The sequence below is a fragment of the Tupaia chinensis genome, unplaced genomic scaffold (genome assembly GCF_000334495.1).
Source record: "Tupaia chinensis unplaced genomic scaffold, TupChi_1.0 Scaffold143584_1, whole genome shotgun sequence".
NCBI classification, from domain to species: Eukaryota; Metazoa; Chordata; class Mammalia; order Scandentia; family Tupaiidae; genus Tupaia; species Tupaia belangeri.
The window spans coordinates 3145297-3165676 of NW_006203430.1; the positions used below are offsets into that span (position 1 = coordinate 3145297).

Consider the following 20380-nt stretch of genomic DNA (forward strand, 5'->3'; position numbering starts at 1 on the left):
TTTTTTTTTTTTTTTTTTGCCTGAGAGAGACAGAGGAAAAGAGACAGAAAGAGACAGGTAGCCCCAACAAGGTTCTCATGCCACAAGCCACCCTCAGTCTCAGTCTGGATCATGGGCACATGCTTCTGTGCCTTGTATGTGTAAGAACTCCCAGGGTCAAGAACCAAGGACCTTCCCTTGTGGGCCCAGTTGAGTTACTGCTGCACTACCAGCTGGCCCGCTATTAGCTTCCTGAGCAAATCCAATGTGAAAACACTTGTGATAGGCTTGGAAACTGCAAAGGTGAGAAAGATGTTATGGAAGTATATGTGTCTGCAGGTACCTGCCTTCACTGGCCTATCAGAGTCAGTTACACATGAGCACTGCAGGATGTCACAACTACCATTTCTGTGATGCTTAATATGTACCAGATACTGCTCTGATTCCCCTTCTCATAATAACTGATTTCAGGTAGACAGCCACAAGCCCAGTGGGGTGTTCAATGCAGGGTGTCACTAGAACCAACAGGAACTGTCACCCTCCATGAAACGCTACATGGAATGTAAAGAGTTCTACCACCACAGAATTCTCAATCTTCTAAGCCAGGTGCAGTTGAGAAAAGAGTAGTCATGCAGTCAGTGGTGGCCTGAGTTCAGGACCGACGAGAAGGCTGGGTAGGAGGATGGAAACAAGTGTGTAAATTAAAATACTCTGGCTGTGACTTCCTTGGATATTTAACCTGCCTGATTCAAGGACAGATGTGCAGCTTCCAAACTTTGGTTGCTACTTGGGCAACACTGACCTTGATAAAAAATGTTATTTTCCTCTCACTGCAGCCCTGAATTAAGTAGATCATTAGAAATAGACCCTTCCAGGCCTTTCCTCTAATAGCTCTGGCTGCAGCTTTCATCACTCACGAATTTTTATGGGCGGAAACGATGGGGCTTTTTCCAAATCAATGGTGCAGACTACAGGACAGGAGTAATTCTTCATGAAATGAATGGAGAGTGAGGTGGTTGGACCAGAAGGGAGCATGGGGTCCCAGCCCACTGTTCTGCAATAACTCAGAAGTGTCCGTGGCTCTGTGTCATCCTCATGAAGAAATTGAGAATCCTGGACGCTCGGTCCTCCAGAGGTCAGCACCAGGTTTAGGATAAGGTCAGTGGCTGAGAAATATAGGAAAGTTTTGCCATTTGGTAAGAAAACTGTCTGATAAATCTGTCATGGTGACTGTTAGCAAGGTAACAGATAATGTTTGGCGACAGAGAAAAAAGGTTGCAGCCTTCTTTTCGGTGGGTTTGAAGCTTCCAGAATCAAGTAGGCACTCTTGTCATTTGGTGGGTTTTTCCTGTAAGTACAGTTTCTATTTCGTTTGGTATCCGTACTTGTTGATGAATGTATGCTGCCTGAGGGAATTAATTGACTTAGGTCAGGGCGATAAACTCTGGTAGGATTTTACTGGGCCTGACAGGCCATCTGAGACTCAAGTTGGTGCTAAACACAGAATGTTGTACCAGTAGCTAACAAATGCAGTGCAAGGAGTCTTATTAGCTACATCTTCCAGAATGATGAGTGTCAGAAGGCCCTGAGGTGCACTTCCAAGCTGGAGTGGCAGGGTGGGGGTGGAGTGAGGGGACCCTGCCTCTGCATCCTGTGGAGAAGCTAGGTCCCACTGTGGGTCCTTCCACTCAGAAAACAAAAATGCCACTCCTCCATCCTCTCTGTCAGGGCGGGATGAGTGCACAGAGGGGTCAGTATGCCCCCTTCCTCCATCTCCCTTTGCAGTTTAGAGTTTTTGAAATTCTTTTTTTGAGTTTGAAAATGCATGTTCTCATTTAGAAGACTTTCATTCCCAAAGGAGATCCAGACGGCCCTAAAGATTTATTTTTTTCAAATTTTTAGTTTTGGAGACTCTGGAGAAAAGCCAGTAGATTGCCAGGAGGCAAAATATAACAGACTAAAAAAAATTTTTTATCCAGCACAGGCAGCTGCATTTTTTCCTGACCCCTTTTTCAGCCTGGCTTCTAAATTATCCATCTCTTCAACTGGCCTCACGTCCCCATCAAAGAACTGCTTCCCCAGAGGGTGGACAGAGACGGTGCAGTCTGAGCTTCTCTGCTACCTGCCTGGTTAGATTCAGATGGAGTCCTCAGTGCCTGCGCCCCTTTGAAGCTGCGGCAGTCGCAGGACAATGACTGCTTCGCACCAACAGCTCCCCTCTCACCTTTGTCTTTCTCGTTGGGCTTTTGAAGTTCCTAGGGCTCTGTCTTTACAGAGAAAAGCCTTTTGGGGACAGATCTCACCTAGAGAAACATGGAATCCCCAGGGAATTGGTGGAAACTTCGAAAGGCCCACCTACACCAGCCTTGCCCAGAAAGTGAGCAACTGACCTCGTGACTTCTCCCATATTCCCTTGGCAAGTCTGGCAAACACACACTCTAAATAATCACCTGTTATTGAGCCACATGTCAGCTGAGGCCTCTTAGCCCTTGAAATCCAAATCACAGTGGCCCAGATCCCCAGTACAGCAATCAGGGTTTCCATCAGTGGTCTGAGACTCGGTCTCTGTACATCTTTGGCTCCAACGTCTGCCCTATGGAAACCCAGACCTCAAAGTCACCCAGACCTCTACATCCACCAGATGACACCACCACTCACTCAGATGCTGATTGACAGAGGGGGCAGTCTGCAAATGAGGGACACTTGGACTATAAAGGACTTTAGGAAGCTTGTGGAAAATGAAATTAAAGAACAAGTTTATTTTGTTGCAAAGGCATTTTGAGATTTGTGCATTTCCATGAACTTGTTGAAGACTGCTTAGAACTCAGGCATCATCATCTTTGCTGCCCTTCAGCCACCCTCCCACAGGGTACCTGCTTGAGCCTTCAACTATAGCTACTCTCTTCCCTTTGTCACTACTGACTCCCCTCTCCTCCTCCACCTCCTTTCTGTCCCAACATCTCACCTTAGTTTACCCCACCCCTTCTCTTCCTGTGTCCTTCTCAGAAGCAAATCAAATTTCTGCTGCACACACAAACCCTCGAATGTCTCAGCTTCCCCCAGAGCCCACTTACTGGAGTACTTTCCCAAGCAAAGGTGGTTTCTCATCTACGAGAAACTCTGGTCTTAGCTGTTGAGACAGTAAAATGTAACATGCTAACGTGTCACGGGTATGATCAACCAGTGTCTTGTCTTAATTCCAGTCTACTCAGCATGCTCATGTTTCTCACTCTTTGGTATGCAATTCTTTGCTGGGTGTGGCTGTGGACGCTAGAGAATAGAACGCTTGATCTCTCTCTCGTGAAACTCATAACACACTGAGACACAAACATCTGTCCTTCCCGAACCTCTCCTTTAAGATGGGGAGAAGACTATGAAGGCAGTCACAAAAGGCCACATAGCATCAGACTCTATTGGTTCATCAGGAAAGCCATAATGCATTTTTGCATAGAAAAATATGTCAGGATTTTCCCAACAACCTAATATATGAAATGTTCAGAATAAGCAGACCCACAGAAACAGAATGTAGAGTAGTGGTTGCCAAGGGCTGGGGAGAGGGGAATGGGAATGACTGCTGATAAGCACGGGATTTCTGTTCAGGGCCATGAAAACGCTCTAAACTTAGATTGTATGCAACTCTGTGAATATACTAAAAGCCATTGAACTGTATCAAAAGACAAAATTACAACAAATTTAATTAAAGATCTAATTGGTTTTTATTAGCAATCCTAGAATAGAATGAGTCTTCCAATGCCGTAAGCAGAGGGGTTTAGCTCTACAGACAGAAAAGGGCTGAAGGAGGCAGAAACAGGGAACAAAAACCAATGGGGGACTCCGCCAAAGTGGCTCAAGCAGTAAGGCACCACTGCACAAGGCTGGCAACACATGGGAGACCCAGGTTCAGTTCCCTGGGCCGACCTGAAAGCACTAGGTACTCCTATAATCTTAGCTAACTCGGAAGCTGGGGCAGAAGAGCCACCTGTCAAAAATCTCTCTCTCTCTCCCACATGCCCACACACTCAAAAAAATCAAAACTGGTTGTTTCAAAGTTACTTCCCTTATAGCGTTAAGGCAGAAGGGACTTCCTTCTCATTATGGATCTGGTAAACTGGCCCCTTCTCATTAGTTGCTGTGAATCTTCTGTGTTTTGGAAAACTGGTCCATTTCTAAGCTGGATTTGATTTGGTGGCAGCTGGAACAAGTGACTCCATTCTGGTTTGGTCTGCTCTACTAGGCCTGGTGCAGGAGCCTCATCCAAACAGTGACCTCTCATGAATTTTATTTAACAACTGTAGCCTTAGAAGGGTTGACTTTTACGGTATGTGAGTTATGTCTCAATAAAGCTGTTATCTTTTAAAAAGTAACATCGGAAAAAGAAAAGCTATCATATAGATTTCTATAGTTTGTAAAACATGGTCCCATGAGTTACCTTGTTAAGCTCAGTTATCTTCACAAAAGGCAGGGAAAGTACTGCTGTCGCATCCCTTTACAGAGAAGGATCTAGTCTAGAGCTGTGTAACTAGAGCAAGCCAGGTATCCAGACCTGAATCCTGATTCCTAGCTCTAAGCCCATTGACTTTCCCCCTGCTCATGAAGTTCCCCCATACTGTCTCCAGCTTAGAGGCAGGACTTGAACAGGGCTCCTAAGCTTTGTCACAATAGAAAAGGCAAGAGGAAGAAATCATCAATTGATACAAAACCCTTAGATGAAAATTCCAAAGAGAACGTAGGCCAAAATATAACCACAAAAATATGTGAGATCCTGAAAGGGAAGGGACCAGTATGAAGGTGATGATTCTCAGTGGATTGATTTGTTATTGGTTACCTGGCAAGAATACTGAGTTGCCAGGGAAAATCCAGGATAGAGGGACCCCGCCACCGTGCACCTTGTAAGATTAAGAAAACAACATGTCCTTGTCAGTGGTTCTCAAACCTGGCTGTACGTGGAAGACGCCTTAGAGCTTTAAAACTATCCTGATTCCTGGGAGCTGTAAAAAAGACTGATTTGATTGATCTGAGGCCTGGCTTCAGCAGTGGAGTGTTAAAAGCCCTCAGCAGTCAAGATTAAAACATAAAGGGTAGCCAGTGACACTGGCACAGTGGTCACACATTGCTCAGTGATGCCAGTGCCTCATGGGATAGTCCTGGGTTCATGTCCTGGGGTCTCCCTGTACACACTAGGCAGGTGCACACACACACACACACACACATGATCTGGGCTGGCTGCAGCTGAGGGTGGTGGATCCTCGTGTGAGACTCTGTTGGGGATGCCTGTCTTTCTGTCTCTCTGTCATTCTCTCTCATGAAGAAAGACATAAATAACCCTTCAAAATAAAATTGGAATTTAATATAGAAGCACTCTCAGGCCAGGCTGCTCATGAGAATCACCTGAGGAGCTTTCAAAACTACCGATTTTGGGTATGGCGGCGTGCATCTGAACTCCTAGCTACCTGAGGCAGAACTACAAAAATGCTGGGGACCAGCAGTTAGCATAATGGCTATGTCACTGGACTCCCACATAGTCGACCACAGTTCAAGTCCCAGACCCAGTGGCTTAAAACTCACGCCAGGCACATGTGCATGTGTGCCCAAGATCCCGAGAGGAGAATGGATGAGAAGGGATTGCGGCGTAGCCATCCCTCCTCGGGGGTGATTTCTCGCTTTCTCGCTTTCGCTTTCTCTCTCTCTCCGCTCTCTCTCTCTCTCTCTCTCGCTCTCTCTCTCTCTCTCTCTCTCTCTCTCTCTCTCTCTCTCTCTCTCTCTCTGGCGAACGCACGCACCCTATAGCAAAAAAAAAAAAAAACTCTCAAAAATGCCAACACTCAGGCATGTGCCCCAGTAAAGGCAGAGGCTCTGAGGAGGAGCTTGAATAAAGCAAGGTGACATTGCAGGAGGGCTGGGAACGTGGTATAGGTGGCTCCTCAGGCTTTCCCTTCACTCCTCCAACCCACTTACTGCAGACCCAGGCCTCTGTCTGTATCTACCACAGTTTTGAGATGCCCCTTCCTATGATTTCAAGCTGGTCACCTATACTCAGCCTCACTTCCCTCCTCAGTATTCAAAAACCGATCAGTTAACGGTGCACCAAACTGCAGTTCTCAAAGCCACGTGGCTGGCCGTGGGTTCCAATCCCTCTGCTGACCTGAAACATGATGGGTATACATGCCTGTCCAAGATCCTAACCAGTTAGAAGGCTCAGGGAAGGGGATCATAGTGTGAAATGAGACCCTGTCAAGGGCATTCCTCCCACCTCTCTCCTTTGCATGTACAGTGCACACACACTATCCATCATGATTTTTTTTAAATGAATATACTCTAGAATATATTCTCTGACAATATGGCACATAGGTGAGGCCTACATTCTCTCCCTTGTACAGACAGCGTAATCTGCCACCTGGTTCAATGTACAGACTCTGAGACAGGGTGTGCATGCACCTGTGTGTTTGTACACATGTCGGGGTGGAGGATATGAGATTCAGATGGAGAATTGGTAAACTCGGGCCCCTGAGCAGCCCCTGAGACCCATACTCCCAGCACCTTGCATCCTACCCTGCTCAATCTTCTGTGTTCTTGAAGGAGTTGAGTGAACACGTTATTGCCCCAGAACTTCCCTCTACTCCCAGACTCTGATCTCGTTGAGACTCCGAGGTGCCCAGTCTGCTTTCACCCTCAAATCCAGTAGTGTCTGACTCCAGGGAGACATCCAGGAAATGCTTGCTGAGTGACTAGACATTTCTCCTCTGCAGCCAGACCCCAAGTCCCACCTGTGCTGCCCCGGTTCTCGCCATCCTAGAGAAGGCTGCAGCTGTATGCTGATGGGGTCTGAATAGGGAACCCCTGTGGATTTTGCACAGAGCTCTGGTGAAGAAAGTTCTACATACATTTTTTTTAAAAGATAGCAATGAAAGTAATGACCCGTTCCATTGCTATGAGAAACATGCAGCTGTCTCAGCCAGTGGCGGTATGAATTGACTGGTCTCCTTGGCACAGAGTGGCTGGTCACCCATTGTGACCTGGCTAGGAACATTGAACCCAGCCATTCTACCCACAGCTATTAGCACACAGGGACTACTTCAGCCTCAGGGCAGGGCATCAGCCAGAAGATTCTTTCAGCCTGAAGGATCTGTCAGGACAGGATCCAGCTGAAATTGTGAGACTCGTCTTAGTTTCAAAAAGCAGGTGCATCTGAAGGGAAGCTTTGCCCCAGGTAAGCTGTGTAGACGATTCTCTTTGAATCTTCTTAGGCAGTTGATGTGGGGTGTTTGATATGCCCAGACTGACTGCTGGCCTCCACATTCCTCTGACCCAGGCAGCCAGAGCTGACAAGGCTCAATCCCTTCAAGGAAGGTTCCCAAAGCTGCCTGCTGGTGTTCGGCCCTCCTGACTCCCTTACCAAGCGAGTCGGGTACTTTTAAAATCTAAGTTCGGTTTAAGGTCCCTTCCAGATTTCATGTTTCCCCTCTTCATAAGAACAAGAAGCATGGCCCTGAGTGGAAACAGTGTCAGCAGTTTTGGAAATGAATAACACATCACTCTTGATTCTGGTGCTGCACAAGGATAGGAGGAGGAGAAGGTGGGCTTCCCGCCTGAGGCCCTGCTCACGGCACTTCATGCCCAAAACCAGCTAATGTCACCCAGATCAGGAGAGCTCAAGACCAAGGCAGAAACATTCCTTTTTCCTCCTGAAGCAAAGGGATAGCTCATGTGGCTTAATTATACTGTTCAAAAGCAAGTGAGCTGAGAGAGGAAACTGCTGAAGACAGCCCTGTACCTGGTGATCATGTGTAATCAGTTCCCAATGTAGGAAGATTTCAGGCATTTACCCAGGTGCTTGGAGGAGGGGACATGGCAATTTGTGGTCTACCTTCTCCTGCCCCTTATTTTTCTGATTCAGAAACCAGTCATCACAGAATCTATAAGGATTGGCAGCTTGCTTTAGGGGAGGGATAAGATGTGAGAGAGAGAATTCATTTTGAAAATTATAGTCATGCCTGAGACAAGGCAACTTTGACGACTTCCTGGCTGCAGCTTCTTAGCAGCAAAGCCTAACATTTCTTCTGTGTTTCTAGCCTGTGTCATGGCCTGGGCTGGCAGCCACCTTTTCCCTGCTAAATGCATTTTCCTTTTTTTAATATAAAAAAATATTTTATTTAACTTTATTTTTATTTTATTTATTTATTTTAATTTGACCAGAGAGGGACAAGTGAGAGAGAGAGAGAGAGAGAAAGCTAAAAAGCAAGCCACCAGAAGCAGGACTTGAACAATGGTTGGCCATGTGGGAGTCCAGCACCCTTAACCACCATGCCACCTGCTGGCCCCACTACATGCATTTTCAAATGTCCCAAAAATGATTTGTAGTCACCACTGAAATCAATCATCCAATTATTGGGTTATCAGAAAAGTCATGAGATATTTTTTCTGTTTTTCTATGCAAAAATGCATTATGACTTTTCCAATGACCCAATAGTTTGTACACAATCATTTTTATGCAGTAAGGAATTGAATCTCTTAGATTTCAGTGAAAACACAAAAATGTCCCTGTGACTCACAAAAATTGGAGAACACTTTCTAGCTTATATGTCAGCCTAATCTGATAATGTGGCCTATTAGATTTTTGAAATTAAATTATTTGAGTGTTCCAAAAATAAAAGTGTAGTATCCTAAAATAATAAATACTGGAATGTGATTCAGAAATATAACTTTGCCTAGAGTAATTGTTTTTTCCAGTTCAAGAGTTAAAAAAGAAAAGCCTACCTTGACATGCCCCTGTGTGTGGAGAAAGTGATCTGACGGAGAGAAAGGATAGACTATTTGTGAGATGAGAGAGTTTAAAGACAGCTTCTCAGATGTCATTAGACTCATTTTAAAGGAAAACCACGTCCTAAAATTACAGAATTCTGGATTGACGAGGCTGGAAAGAAGCTTACATATGATCCAACCTCCCTGTTTTATAACCAGAAGCTCCTGGTCAATGTGGAGTGTACAGACCTATGTCTCCTCAGAAAGCAAATACAATCAAGAATAAATGGATTCAGGACTGGCAGATGGCATAATGGTTGCATAATGGACTCCCACATAGTCAACTGTGGTTCGAGTCCCAGACCTGCTGACTTAAACTCACACCAGGCACATGTACATGAATGCCCAAAATCCCAAAAGGAGAATGGAGAAGAAGGGATAGTGGTCTGACCATCCCCCCTGGACAGCAGTTTCTTGCTTTCTGTCTCTGTGGCAAGTGCATGTGCCCCATAGCAAAAATCTCTCTTAAAAAAAAAAAAAAGAAATGAATTCATGTTTCATAAACCAAAGTTTGCCCAGCGCCAGTCTAGTCCCACCTGAACCCCTGATTGAGAGAAAAAGGAGGATTCACAGGCATGCAATGAACAGTACCTTTTTTTGCTAGTGATTTTTTTTTTTTTTGAGACAGATTTTTTGCTATAAAGCGTGTGCACTCGCTGGAGAAAGAGAGATAGAGATAGACAGAAAGTGGGAAATCACCCCTCACAGAGGATGGCCACACCACAGTCCCTTCTCTTTCGTTCTCCTCTCGGGATTGAGGACACACATGCACATATGCCTGGCATCAGTCTCAAGTCACCCGGTCCAGGACGCAAACCATGGTCGACTACATGGGAGCTCAGCAAGTAACTATCTGGCTAGTGATTTTTTTTAAGGTTTTTGTCATAGGGCACATGCACTCACTGGAGAGACAGAGACAGAGAGAGACAGTGATAGCAAGAGTGAAAATGAGAAATCATCCTCCACGGGGTTGGCCAGGCCTCAATTCCTCCTCCATTCTCTTTTCAGGATTTTGGACACACACATGTGCACACACATGCACACACAAAGAGTGATTGTCAAGCCATCTGGGACTCGAACCAAGATTGGTCATGTGGGTCTAGTGCCTTAACTACCACACCACCTGCTGGCCTCACTAGTGATTTTTTTTTATGACGATTTTATTGAGATAATTCAAGTACTATAAAATTCACCCTTTTAAAGTACAGATGCTCCCAACTTACAGTGGTTCATTGTAAATTTAAAATATTCTATGTCAAAAATGTATTTAATACACCTAACCTACTGAACATCATAGCTTAACCTGGCCTACATTAAGTGTGCTCAGAATACTTACATTAGTCTACAGTTGGGCAAAATCATCCAACACAAAAGGCTATTTTTTAATGAAGTTAAAAGGAATTTTGAATCAGTGGCCAGCCTGTGGGGGCGAGGTTAAGGCAGCCAGATCCCATGAAGCTGACTGTGGTGTGTGAGTCCCAGACCAGGCAGCTTGAGAAACACACTGGGCGCATATGCATGTGTGCCCAGGGTCCCGAAAGGAGGGAGAAGTAGAAGAGAAGGGATTGCAGCAATGCCATTCCCTATTGGCGGTGGGGGGTGGGGAGGATCCCCCCCACTCCAGTAACTGCATGTGCCCTCTGGCAAATTAAAAAAATTTTGAATCAAAATTTGAAGTATGGTTTCTACTGAATATGTATTGCTTTCACACTGTCTTAAAGTCGATAAATCATAATCTGAACCATCGTAAGTCAGGGACTGTAGACAATTTAGTAGTCTTTCAGTACATTCACAGATTTATGCCGTCTAAATTTATAGCAATCTAAGTTTACAATATCACCCACAAAAGAAACTCTGTACCTATTAGCAGTCACCCCATTATTCCCTCTTCCAGTTCCTAGTAGCCATCAGTCTACATTCTGTCTTTAGATTTGCAAGTTCTGGACATTTCATATAAATGAAGTCATGTACCATGTGACCATTTGTGTCTGATTTCTCTCAGCATAATGTTTGCATTTATCCATGTTGTAGCATGCATTTGTACTTTATTCCTTTTCAACAAATAGCCTGTTGTATGGCTACACTATGTTGTGTTTACCTGTTGTCAGTCAATGGATATTTGGTTACTGTGAATAATGCACTTTGAACATCTGTGTACAGGTATTTGTGTAGACATGTCTTTCAGTTCTCTTGGGTATAAACCCTAATAGCAGGATTGCCTGGTCTCATGATAACTATGTTTAACCTTTTAAGGAACTGCCGGAGTATATCCCAAATCAGCTGCACCATTTTATGTTCCCACAAGCAGTGTATGAGTATTCCAGTTTCTCCGCATCTTCACCAACACTTGTTACTGTCTTTCTTTTTATTTTAACCTTCCTAGTGGGTATTACTACCACTGACTTTTTTTTTTTTTTTGAGAGGTTTTTTTTTTTTTTTTTGCTATAGGGCGCGTGTGCTCACCAGACAGAGAAAGACAGAGAGATAGAAAGCGAGAAATCACCTCCCAGGGGGGATGGCCACGCCACAATCCCTTCTCCTCCATTCTCCTCTCGGGATCTTGGGCACACACGCACATGCGCCCAGCATGAGTTTTAAGCCACCGGGTCCGGGACACAAACTGTGGTGGACTACGTGGGAGTCCAGCGACATAGCCATTACGCTTACCGCTGGTCCCACTACCACTGATTTTTAATCTTATGACACCTTCAGTATATTGAAATGATAATTTACTCTCTGTCTTCATCTCTAGAGTCTCAGCTCCTGGAGGACCCAGACTATCTAAGAATCCCCAGTTTCTAGCCTTAAATGCTTATTGAGTTAAGTCAACTGCTGCTAAACTTGGTTACTGACTGTACAGCCTCGATAGTACAGTCAGTAACATAGTGAACTGCAATGCTGGAAGTCACATGGCTGACCATTGGTTTGGATCTCTGGTTTGGTAGACCTGAAACATGTCAGGTCACACACACATGCCCAAGGTCTTGATGAATTGGAGGACTAAGGGAAGGAGATTGTGGCTTAGTAATAATGAGCTCCTGCCAAGGGTGCATCTCACTATTTCTCTCTTTCCATCCCTTGTGTCTGTCCACATATTCTCTCCCATGAATAAAATAAATAAATGAAAAAAATATATAAAATCGCCACCACACCCACGGTTTGTCATCATTCATATATGTGGCAACATTTGGCTCTGAACTCTGTGTTAGGTTCTGTGCCAGAGAGTGGTGCGTTATACAGAGAGACTAAACTGTGACCCTTGTCTTTAAGTAAGCTGGACTACTAGAGTACTTAAGAGCAGAATGTAAGTGAAGATACAGAAATATCAATGACCAGTTAGAAGGCACATATAGAAAATAGTGTACATGTATTTTTAATAATTTGGGAAGATCAAAAATAAAAGATACATTCCTTGGTATAGCTATTGTGATGGATAATGAGACAGTGGTACAGAATCTCACAGTTGCAGAAGCTTGTCTCTTACTAAAGTGGGAAGAGAGCCTTGGATTTGCTGAGCCCCTGTCTCAGAACTAGGCTTCTGCCAGGTGGTAGATGGAGGCATTCCAAAGCGCCATTCCCTCTTTCTTGGTTCCACCAACATGGTGCATATACACAGGTGCAGAATGTCCTCCCCTGCCACCTGAAACCACGCCTAGGCCAGGATCTCACACCTGCACAAGCCAAGGTGTGTGATCTGAAAAAGCCATGCTCAAGAAAAATAAATTCTGGGGCCACTATGTGGCCTACCAATAAAACACAATGCTTTGCAAGGCAGTCTCAAATGGAAACGTTCCTAGTTCAAGTCCTGAAACTTCCCTGAGTACTCCAGGCTCACGTGTGCCCATGATCTAGGGCTTGCTGAAAGCTGGGGGTGATTGTGGTGTCAGGACCCCAGTAGAAGTACTGTCTCTCTTTCTCTATTCTCTGTTTCTTACTCATGGAAGAAGTAAATAAATCAACAACAACAACGATGATGAAAAACGAGCTCACTGCCTGATTAAGAACTGGTCTGTGGTTCCCAGAGGATCTCAGACAAACACCGATCTTTGGCTTTTCTTGTCTTCTTTTCTCTACATGGAATGCCTCAGACATTTTTGAGAATGGCAAGGGATGTGACTGATAATTATTCCAGGACAGTAGGCAGAAACCAGGACTGTCAGGGGCAAACTCAGGCATACGGTCACCTACCCTACCTCAATACATCCACTCTCTCCTCATCTCCTGCTACTGTCCTCCCTGAGGAGATCTGCTCTCCCCTCCAGTGCTCCTACAGCACATGCTGGGAGACCTCTGTGCTCCCTATGTTCTCCTTGGGTTACCTGTCACATGCTCCTCACTGGATGATTGCAGACTTCTCAAAATGCTATATTAGGCCAGGGACTTGAGGCTCTAATAAATTCTCAAGAAATTAAGAAAATCCCACTGACTGAAAATGAAAGCTGCATCTGGGTTTTAACCCAGCTCATCCTCATCTATGGCCTGAGCTTGTAAGAGTATCTCATGAAAGCATTTCCTCAAGCCCTTTCCTTCTACCTCCTGATTTTCCTGCATGAAGATCAAGATACCACTGTGCAGGGAAGCATAGAGGTGTGTGAACAAACATTCACGGGGGCTTCAAGATGTTCGTGGAAAATGGAATTAAAGTATGGGTTTATATTGCTGTAAAAAATATTGAAATCCACGCACATTTTTATCATAATACACATTTCTCATGAACTTAATATTAGATACCTCATATAGGTATTCCAGTTGTCCAGAACTGTCCAAGAATTCCAATGAATATAGATATCAAAATAGTTTTCATCAAACCTTGTGGAAAAGCATCTGCAAACACTCCATATGTTTGTGATTCAGAACCATGACTTCCTAATTTATTTCTAATTCAATCCTTATCAGTTTGATTTCTTCCAATTAAGCCCCAATCCAGCATAATTGCTTTAATAGAAACAGCATTTAGATATTATAAAGCTGATTTTTTTTTTTCCTTTTCTGTTTTCTAGGATCAGTACAAGTTCTGCTACGAGGTGGCCCTGGAATACTTGAATTCTGGCTGACAGCATCAACAGCATCCTTATCAGTTTGATTTCTTCCAATTAAGCCCCTAATCCAGCATAATTGCTTTAATAGAAACAGCATTTAGATATTATAAAGCTGATTTTTTTTTCCTTTTCTGTTTTCTAGGATCAGTACAAGTTCTGCTACGAGGTGGCCCTGGAATACTTGAATTCTGGCTGACAGCATCAACAGCTCTGCAAACAAACCCTTTCATACCACAAAGCCAAGAGGTTCCATGGTATTTGTGTAGATGAGATGAAGACTTCTCAATATGCTTATTTTGCTTTGCATAATTGGCTCTTTTTAAGAGCCCAAGAAAGTGTTTATAAAACTGCTTGCACTGCCCAATTCCCAGTAATGCTGCTGCCTGACAGAAACACACACACAGCATACAGCCGTCAAATACTGTACTCCTAGTCACCGGCTTGTTAGAGCAGCGTAGACAGCTGGTAAATTGAAGAGCACAATTATATTCTTATGAAGGAATTTGTACCTTTGGGGTATTATTTTGTGGCCCGTGATCCTTTGTTATTGTTACAGCTGAGTGTACGTTTTTGTTCTGTGGAGAATGCTACCTGGCATTATAATATATTATTTTAGTTAATATTTGTATTTTAACATGTTGCATAATGTAAGCTTATGTAGCTTTGCAGGACTAACAGATAAACGTGTAATGAACAAAGATATGTTGTATGAGTTGTTGTTTCTATCAGATTTGTATTGTTTCCAAAGGAAAAGCTCAGGAGGACTCAGTTCAAAAATGCAAAACTCAACGATCAGATGCACAGATCCAAAGCTTTTCCATTTGTTTATATTGTAAATATTTTTGATTTCATCAAATTATTTATTCATTAAAAGAAATTTTTGTGAAGCACAATGAGTGACAATCATTTTTATTAAGCCCTGGAAATGATTTACTGTGTGATGTTACCTTGTGAAATTCTCTACTCAATAAATGATGACCCATGACCAGTCGTGGTGTATTCCTGGTGTCCCAGCAACGGGTGGTGGAAGCAGCCCCCGGCACACCAGACCACTGGGGAGAGAGTGCACCTATAACCTGTTTGCCTGCAGCAGATGGAGCTGGGATTTTTGAGAGAGGACTCTTGTCAGTGAGAACTCCAGTCCATCGTGGTAACCTGCTCCCAGTGTCAAGGAAACACTGGCCATGGAGTCCCCTGAGAGGGCTGAGCAAGGTGCCAGAGCAGGGGCTTTCTGACTGGGAGCAACCTCTTCCTTTTTCTGTTTCACTGCAGCCACTAGGGGATATCTGTCCTCTCCATGCCTCCTTCAGACATGAGATTTGCTGAGAGAGCAATGTTTAAAGCACATTTAAGCAGAGCTTAACAAGACCATTTCTGCCAGAAGAAGTTCATGTGGTATAGACTGCCATGCAGGGCACTCTGCTCTATGCCACCCCAGGGCCTTGACCTCTAAGCAGAGGCAGGTTTGCTGTGGGCTTAAGAGTTTAAATTAAAACTTTTTAACAAGTGTCCAGTGGTTACCAATAACTTTGGTATTAAACCTTTATTGTGTGCCAGTTCTGTGCCAGATACTGCAAGCCACCTTCCCATGTAGTAACAGGTCCTCGCCACAGTATGATCTAGTACTGTTATGAATGCCACCTGACAGATAAACTCAAATTAGAAAATATTAGATCACTTGTCCAAAGTCACACCAGCTAGTAGGCACTGAGTGCCTCCAGAGCCCATGGGAGGCGGACAGCAGCAGCATTACCCTTGGTGCTTTATGACAGCAGACATGCTGAGACAGGGATACTGGACCATCACTCACTATGGAAAATTGGGAGCTTGAGGGCATTATTCCTGTGTGTTTGGAAGATCATTGTTACCATATTCCACCCACTGGTATAAATTTCCCCATACCCCTCTTTAAAAATGGTGGGATTCAGGCTGACTCCATGGCCTGGTGAGTAAGGCAGTTGGATATCACATGGCCAACCCTGAAGTTCAAGTCCCAGCCCCAGAAGTTTGAGAAATGGGCTGGGTGCATGTACATGTGAGCCCCAAATCCTGACAAGAGAAGAAATGGAGAAGGGATTGTGGTGTGACCATACTCCAGGGGGATGCTTTCTCCCTCTCCCTCTCCCTCTCTCTATATCTGATGAGCACACATGTCCTCCGGCATGTGAGTGGAACTCTATCCACTCTCAGGAAGTGCTGTCTGCACTTAACACGTCACACCTAGGCCCCTCACAGAAAATAGCCCCTCACTATTCCCCCACCCTATCCCCTTGATAAGCTCCTAGAAGATTAAAAGGCTGCTATTTTTCTATGTACCTTTTCAAAATGCTTTCTCCAGGATATAGGAATAGAGATGAGTACATTTGGACAGCTGTGCCCATTGTGCAAGCTGGGCCTTCATGGGGGTTGTGGTGACACTCTAGGCTGTGCTCGCAAGGTCGTGGCACATTCCATATAGGCAGTAGGATGTCTTTATAATGAGCTGGAGTAGTAGACTGAACTGTACTTCCCAGATTTCTATTCTGTATATACCAGGGGTCTTCCAAAAGTTTTATGGAAAATGCATATTATGAAAAAACTATGCATGAATTTCAAAATTTTTCACACCAAAATAAACTTATATTTGGATTCCAGTTTCTAAGAAACTTGTTGAAGTCCCCTTGTACTTCCGATCATTTTTATTATGCCCTAAGAAAGCTTTATTCAGTTGTAAATAAACTTGATTAATGTGAGACACTCTTTACCCAAACCTCGAGGAAGTGTTCCCCTCTGAAACTTTCTCAAGCAGAGATAACTCATTCTTCCATGTTCCCAATTCTTCCTCAGTGCTTGCTCTTCGTACTCTACTTGAGCTAACTGATGGCCACCTCCTGCAGCTTGTCATCTTGAACTGCCTTACCTCTGACATCTTCAATAAGCATGATGGCCGAATTCTGACTCCAACTTCTTTAACTGCTAGTTTTCTCCTTGCCCTATTCCTGCATCCTTATTCTTTCTGTTTTTAAAATTTTCCAGACCATTCTCTGAGCATTGTCCTATTTTTTAAAATCTGTTTTCCTGTACAATCTTGGCCCCATGATATTTCACTTCACCCAGTTTTGTCAATGCCTTTGATGCCCTTGACACCCTATAATTTTATCATATCTACCCTAAATGTGGTCCATTTTAGATAAATCCAGTCAAGATTTCTAATCTCAGAAAAGCTAGAGTAACAGAGACAAGATTTCCCTTCCTAAGTGAAACAATTAAAAACACGAAAAAATACATTTTCAAAAATGACTTTTAAAATACTGGACAAGAAATAGGAAACAAAGTAGGTTACTCCTAGGGTTGCCCCCAGTTATGCCCTGAAGAGAATTTCTCCACCACAAATATAGGGAAGGAGAATGCAGGTGGAGCCCAGTGGTCTCCTTGATAGGAGGAACTGGAGTTAAGAACAGAATTTTAAAAGCCCAAGGTGGCTAAGGTTTTTCAGGGCAGAGTATCAGATATGAGAGAGAGTTGGATAGAAAAGGAATTCTAAAGATCTTCAGAGTGTCTACGTCAGGTCTTAAGTGTTGACCAGGATAATTACCTGAGGCCAAAGAAAGAACCACCCAAAAAGATTAGAGTGAATATATTCAGCATTCACAAAGGCCAGAATAGCTCCTCTTTCCATTGAGTAGAAAACCCACAAGGGTGGGAGGTTGACTCAGGAAGTGGGGCAAAATTTTCTCGGGGCAAAATTTTTTCTATGCTAACCACAGTTGTTGTCCTAACAAAGTGGTAACTAAAAGGTCAAACTGTTTCCAAGTAACTTAACTGCTCCATGGAACTAAACTAAAGAATATTTATAGGAATACAAAAATATCCAACATTCAAGAAAGTAAAATTACAGTGTCTGGCATTCATTTCAAAATTATAAGGCTGTTAGCATAATGGCTATGTCACTGGACTCCCATGTAGTCGACCACGATTCGAGTCCCAAACCCCGTGGCTTAAACTCATGCCGGGTACATGTGCGTATGTGCCCAAGATCCCTAGAGGAAAAAGGAGAAGAAGGGATTGCGTGGTCATCGCCCCGGGGGGTGATTTCTCACTTTCTGTCTCTGTCTCTCTCTGTCTTTCTGGCGAGCACATGTGCCCTATAGCAAAAACCTCTCCAAAAAAAAAAAAAAATTATAAGGCACACAAAGAAACAGAAACGTACAACACATAGTGATGAGAAAATCAATCAGTTGAAACTGATTTAGAAATAACATCAATGATAGACTTAGTAGCTAAGGTCATTAAATTTATTATTCTATAGCTTTACTCTAGATCACCAAGAAGTTAAAGGAAAGATTTAGCACATTGGGCAAAATCACAGAGGATATAAAAATTTCCCAACTAGAATTTCAGGAGATGAAAACTATAAAGCTTAAGATTTTAAAAAAATCTAGATGAGATTAAGAGCAGATTAGATTTTGCAGGAAAAAAAATAATGAATTTGAAAACATCAGAAGAAACTATTCAAAATAAAACACAGAGAGAAGGATTGAAAAAATAAATAGAGCATGAGTGAACTGTCGGAATCTCCCTAAGTGGGGAAAGAAGATCAGAAAAATAAAATTTGAAGAATAGTAATTACAGCAGACTTCTTTTGGGGCACAATGCAATCCAGAAGATAGTAGAACAACAATTTAAAGTACCAGACAAAAATATTATAAAAAGAATTTTATACCCAGCAAAAAATACTTTTCAAAGTAGCAGAGATAAAATAAAGGAATGTTCTCCACACAAAAGTTGCAAGGCTTCCTCACCAGAAGACCCATGAAAGAAAAACTGAAGGAAATTACCTCAAATGGAGATTGCTTCTATGCAAAGGAATGAAGAGCACTGGGAAAAGTTACCACATGGAAAAATGTTAAAGGGTTTTTTAATTATTATTATTTAAATATCTTTAAAATATCACTGTTTAGAGCTACATGGTTGCACAGCAATAATGCAACACTCTGTGAAGCTACTCCATATGGGAAGGTTCCAGGTTTGCATCTGAAGACCTCCCTGAACACACCATACATGCAAAATGAAAAAAAAAAACTGTTTAAATTAAAAATTAAACATTAAGCCACACACACTGCAGTGTGTGGCTTGTAATATGTAGAAATAAAGGTATTATAATAATAATAGGGAGGGAAGAAATGGAAGTATTCTGATAAGAGATTCTTTTATTATACCTAAAGTGATATGGTATTACTAGAATATAGACAGTGATATGTTACAGCTGTACATTAGAAATTCTACAGCCACCACTAAAATAATATGACACAGTGTTATGATTACTTTAAGTCAACAAAGGAGATTAAATTGAATGACAAAAGAGACTCCAAAGAAGGAAGAAAAAGAAAAAATTGGAGGAAAGAACAGATAGAACATATAGAAAATGAGAGTAAGATAGTATATTTGAATTTATATCAATAATTAATTAAAATATAAATGGGCTAAACACCCTCAATTAAAAGAGAATGTCAAATTGGAGGGGGAAAAAAGGCAAGACCCAGCTATATGCTGCTTACCAGAAACTCACTTTAAACATAAACAAATAAAGAAATCCATCCATCTGCTTTTTTTAATACACTCAAGCTGCTAAGAGCTGCTAGGAAAAAAAATTACACAAATGGACATATTATTGCTGCTATAAATTCATGGCATCCATATTTCCTTCTCCACTCCCCATGGCATATAAACCAAGACTTTTCCACACTCAAGCTACCTATGCTGCAACAATGGCTTCATTTTCCACATGACAGAAAAAAATGAACTGTCCACCCTCATACCTAAAAATATGTCTATCGCCTCTCCCAGCCTTACCTCCTTTTCACTAAATTCAGATCAACAGTGATCACTACTCTCCTTCGAAAGCCAGGTCCTGAGGGCAGGAACCACCTCAGAAGCCCCAGGGCTCAGGACCACACAAGGGAGGCTTGCTTTCTCTTTCTCCCATGAGGTCCTCCTCACTGCCCTATACTCACACCCCATTCTCCCAGTTATATCAGGAAACCTGTGTTTTCCAACTGCCTACTATCTCCCATATCTATTCTTACCTCTCTCCACACTTCAAGTCCCATTCCTCTGATCTCTGCATGGCTGACACTGTTCTCCCTAGTATCAGACCATGCCTCTCCTAATCTCTGTTCTAGTCTTATCCCAGCAGGATCTTTTAGAGAGTCATATGTCCCCACCCCTAAAATCTTCACCACTCTCTGCCTCCCCATTGCCTTTGAGACAAAGTCCTTGCTCCTCAGTCGGCCTCCTAGGCTGGTCACTTCATCCCCATTCGGCCTCCCTGGTCCTCTGGACCACATCCTCCATGACATCCCACATCTCAAGTTTTTTCTCATCTCAAAACACTCCCATGAGTTTTCCCCACAGCCTTGAAAGCAATTCCACCCTGTCCCCTCTTCTTCCATGAGCTCAAACTTCAGCTCAGTTTTAAAGCTCTCTCCCTCCCTTTCTGTAGCAGGATGATTCAGACTACAATCTCAGGGATGCAAGAAGCATTATCTTGTTTTCTTCAAAGCAACTTCATTTGACTGCAGTCC

General features: G+C 43.1%; 1 protein-coding gene across 7 annotated transcripts in view; it reads left to right on the forward strand.

Annotated features, from left to right (window-relative positions):
- The window catches only part of PTPRM (protein tyrosine phosphatase receptor type M), a 732676-nt gene extending 718828 nt beyond the window's left edge, over nt 1-13848 (forward strand). For all 7 annotated transcript variants that reach the window (XM_027766560.1, XM_027766561.1, XM_027766562.1 and 4 more), the window contains one exon: nt 13779-13848. In XM_027766560.1, the coding sequence (XP_027622361.1) occupies nt 13779-13832 (54 nt within the window). In that variant the 3' untranslated portion in view covers nt 13833-13848. The remainder of the gene's footprint in view (nt 1-13778) is intronic.
- The last annotated feature ends 6532 nt before the right edge of the window (nt 13849-20380 follow it).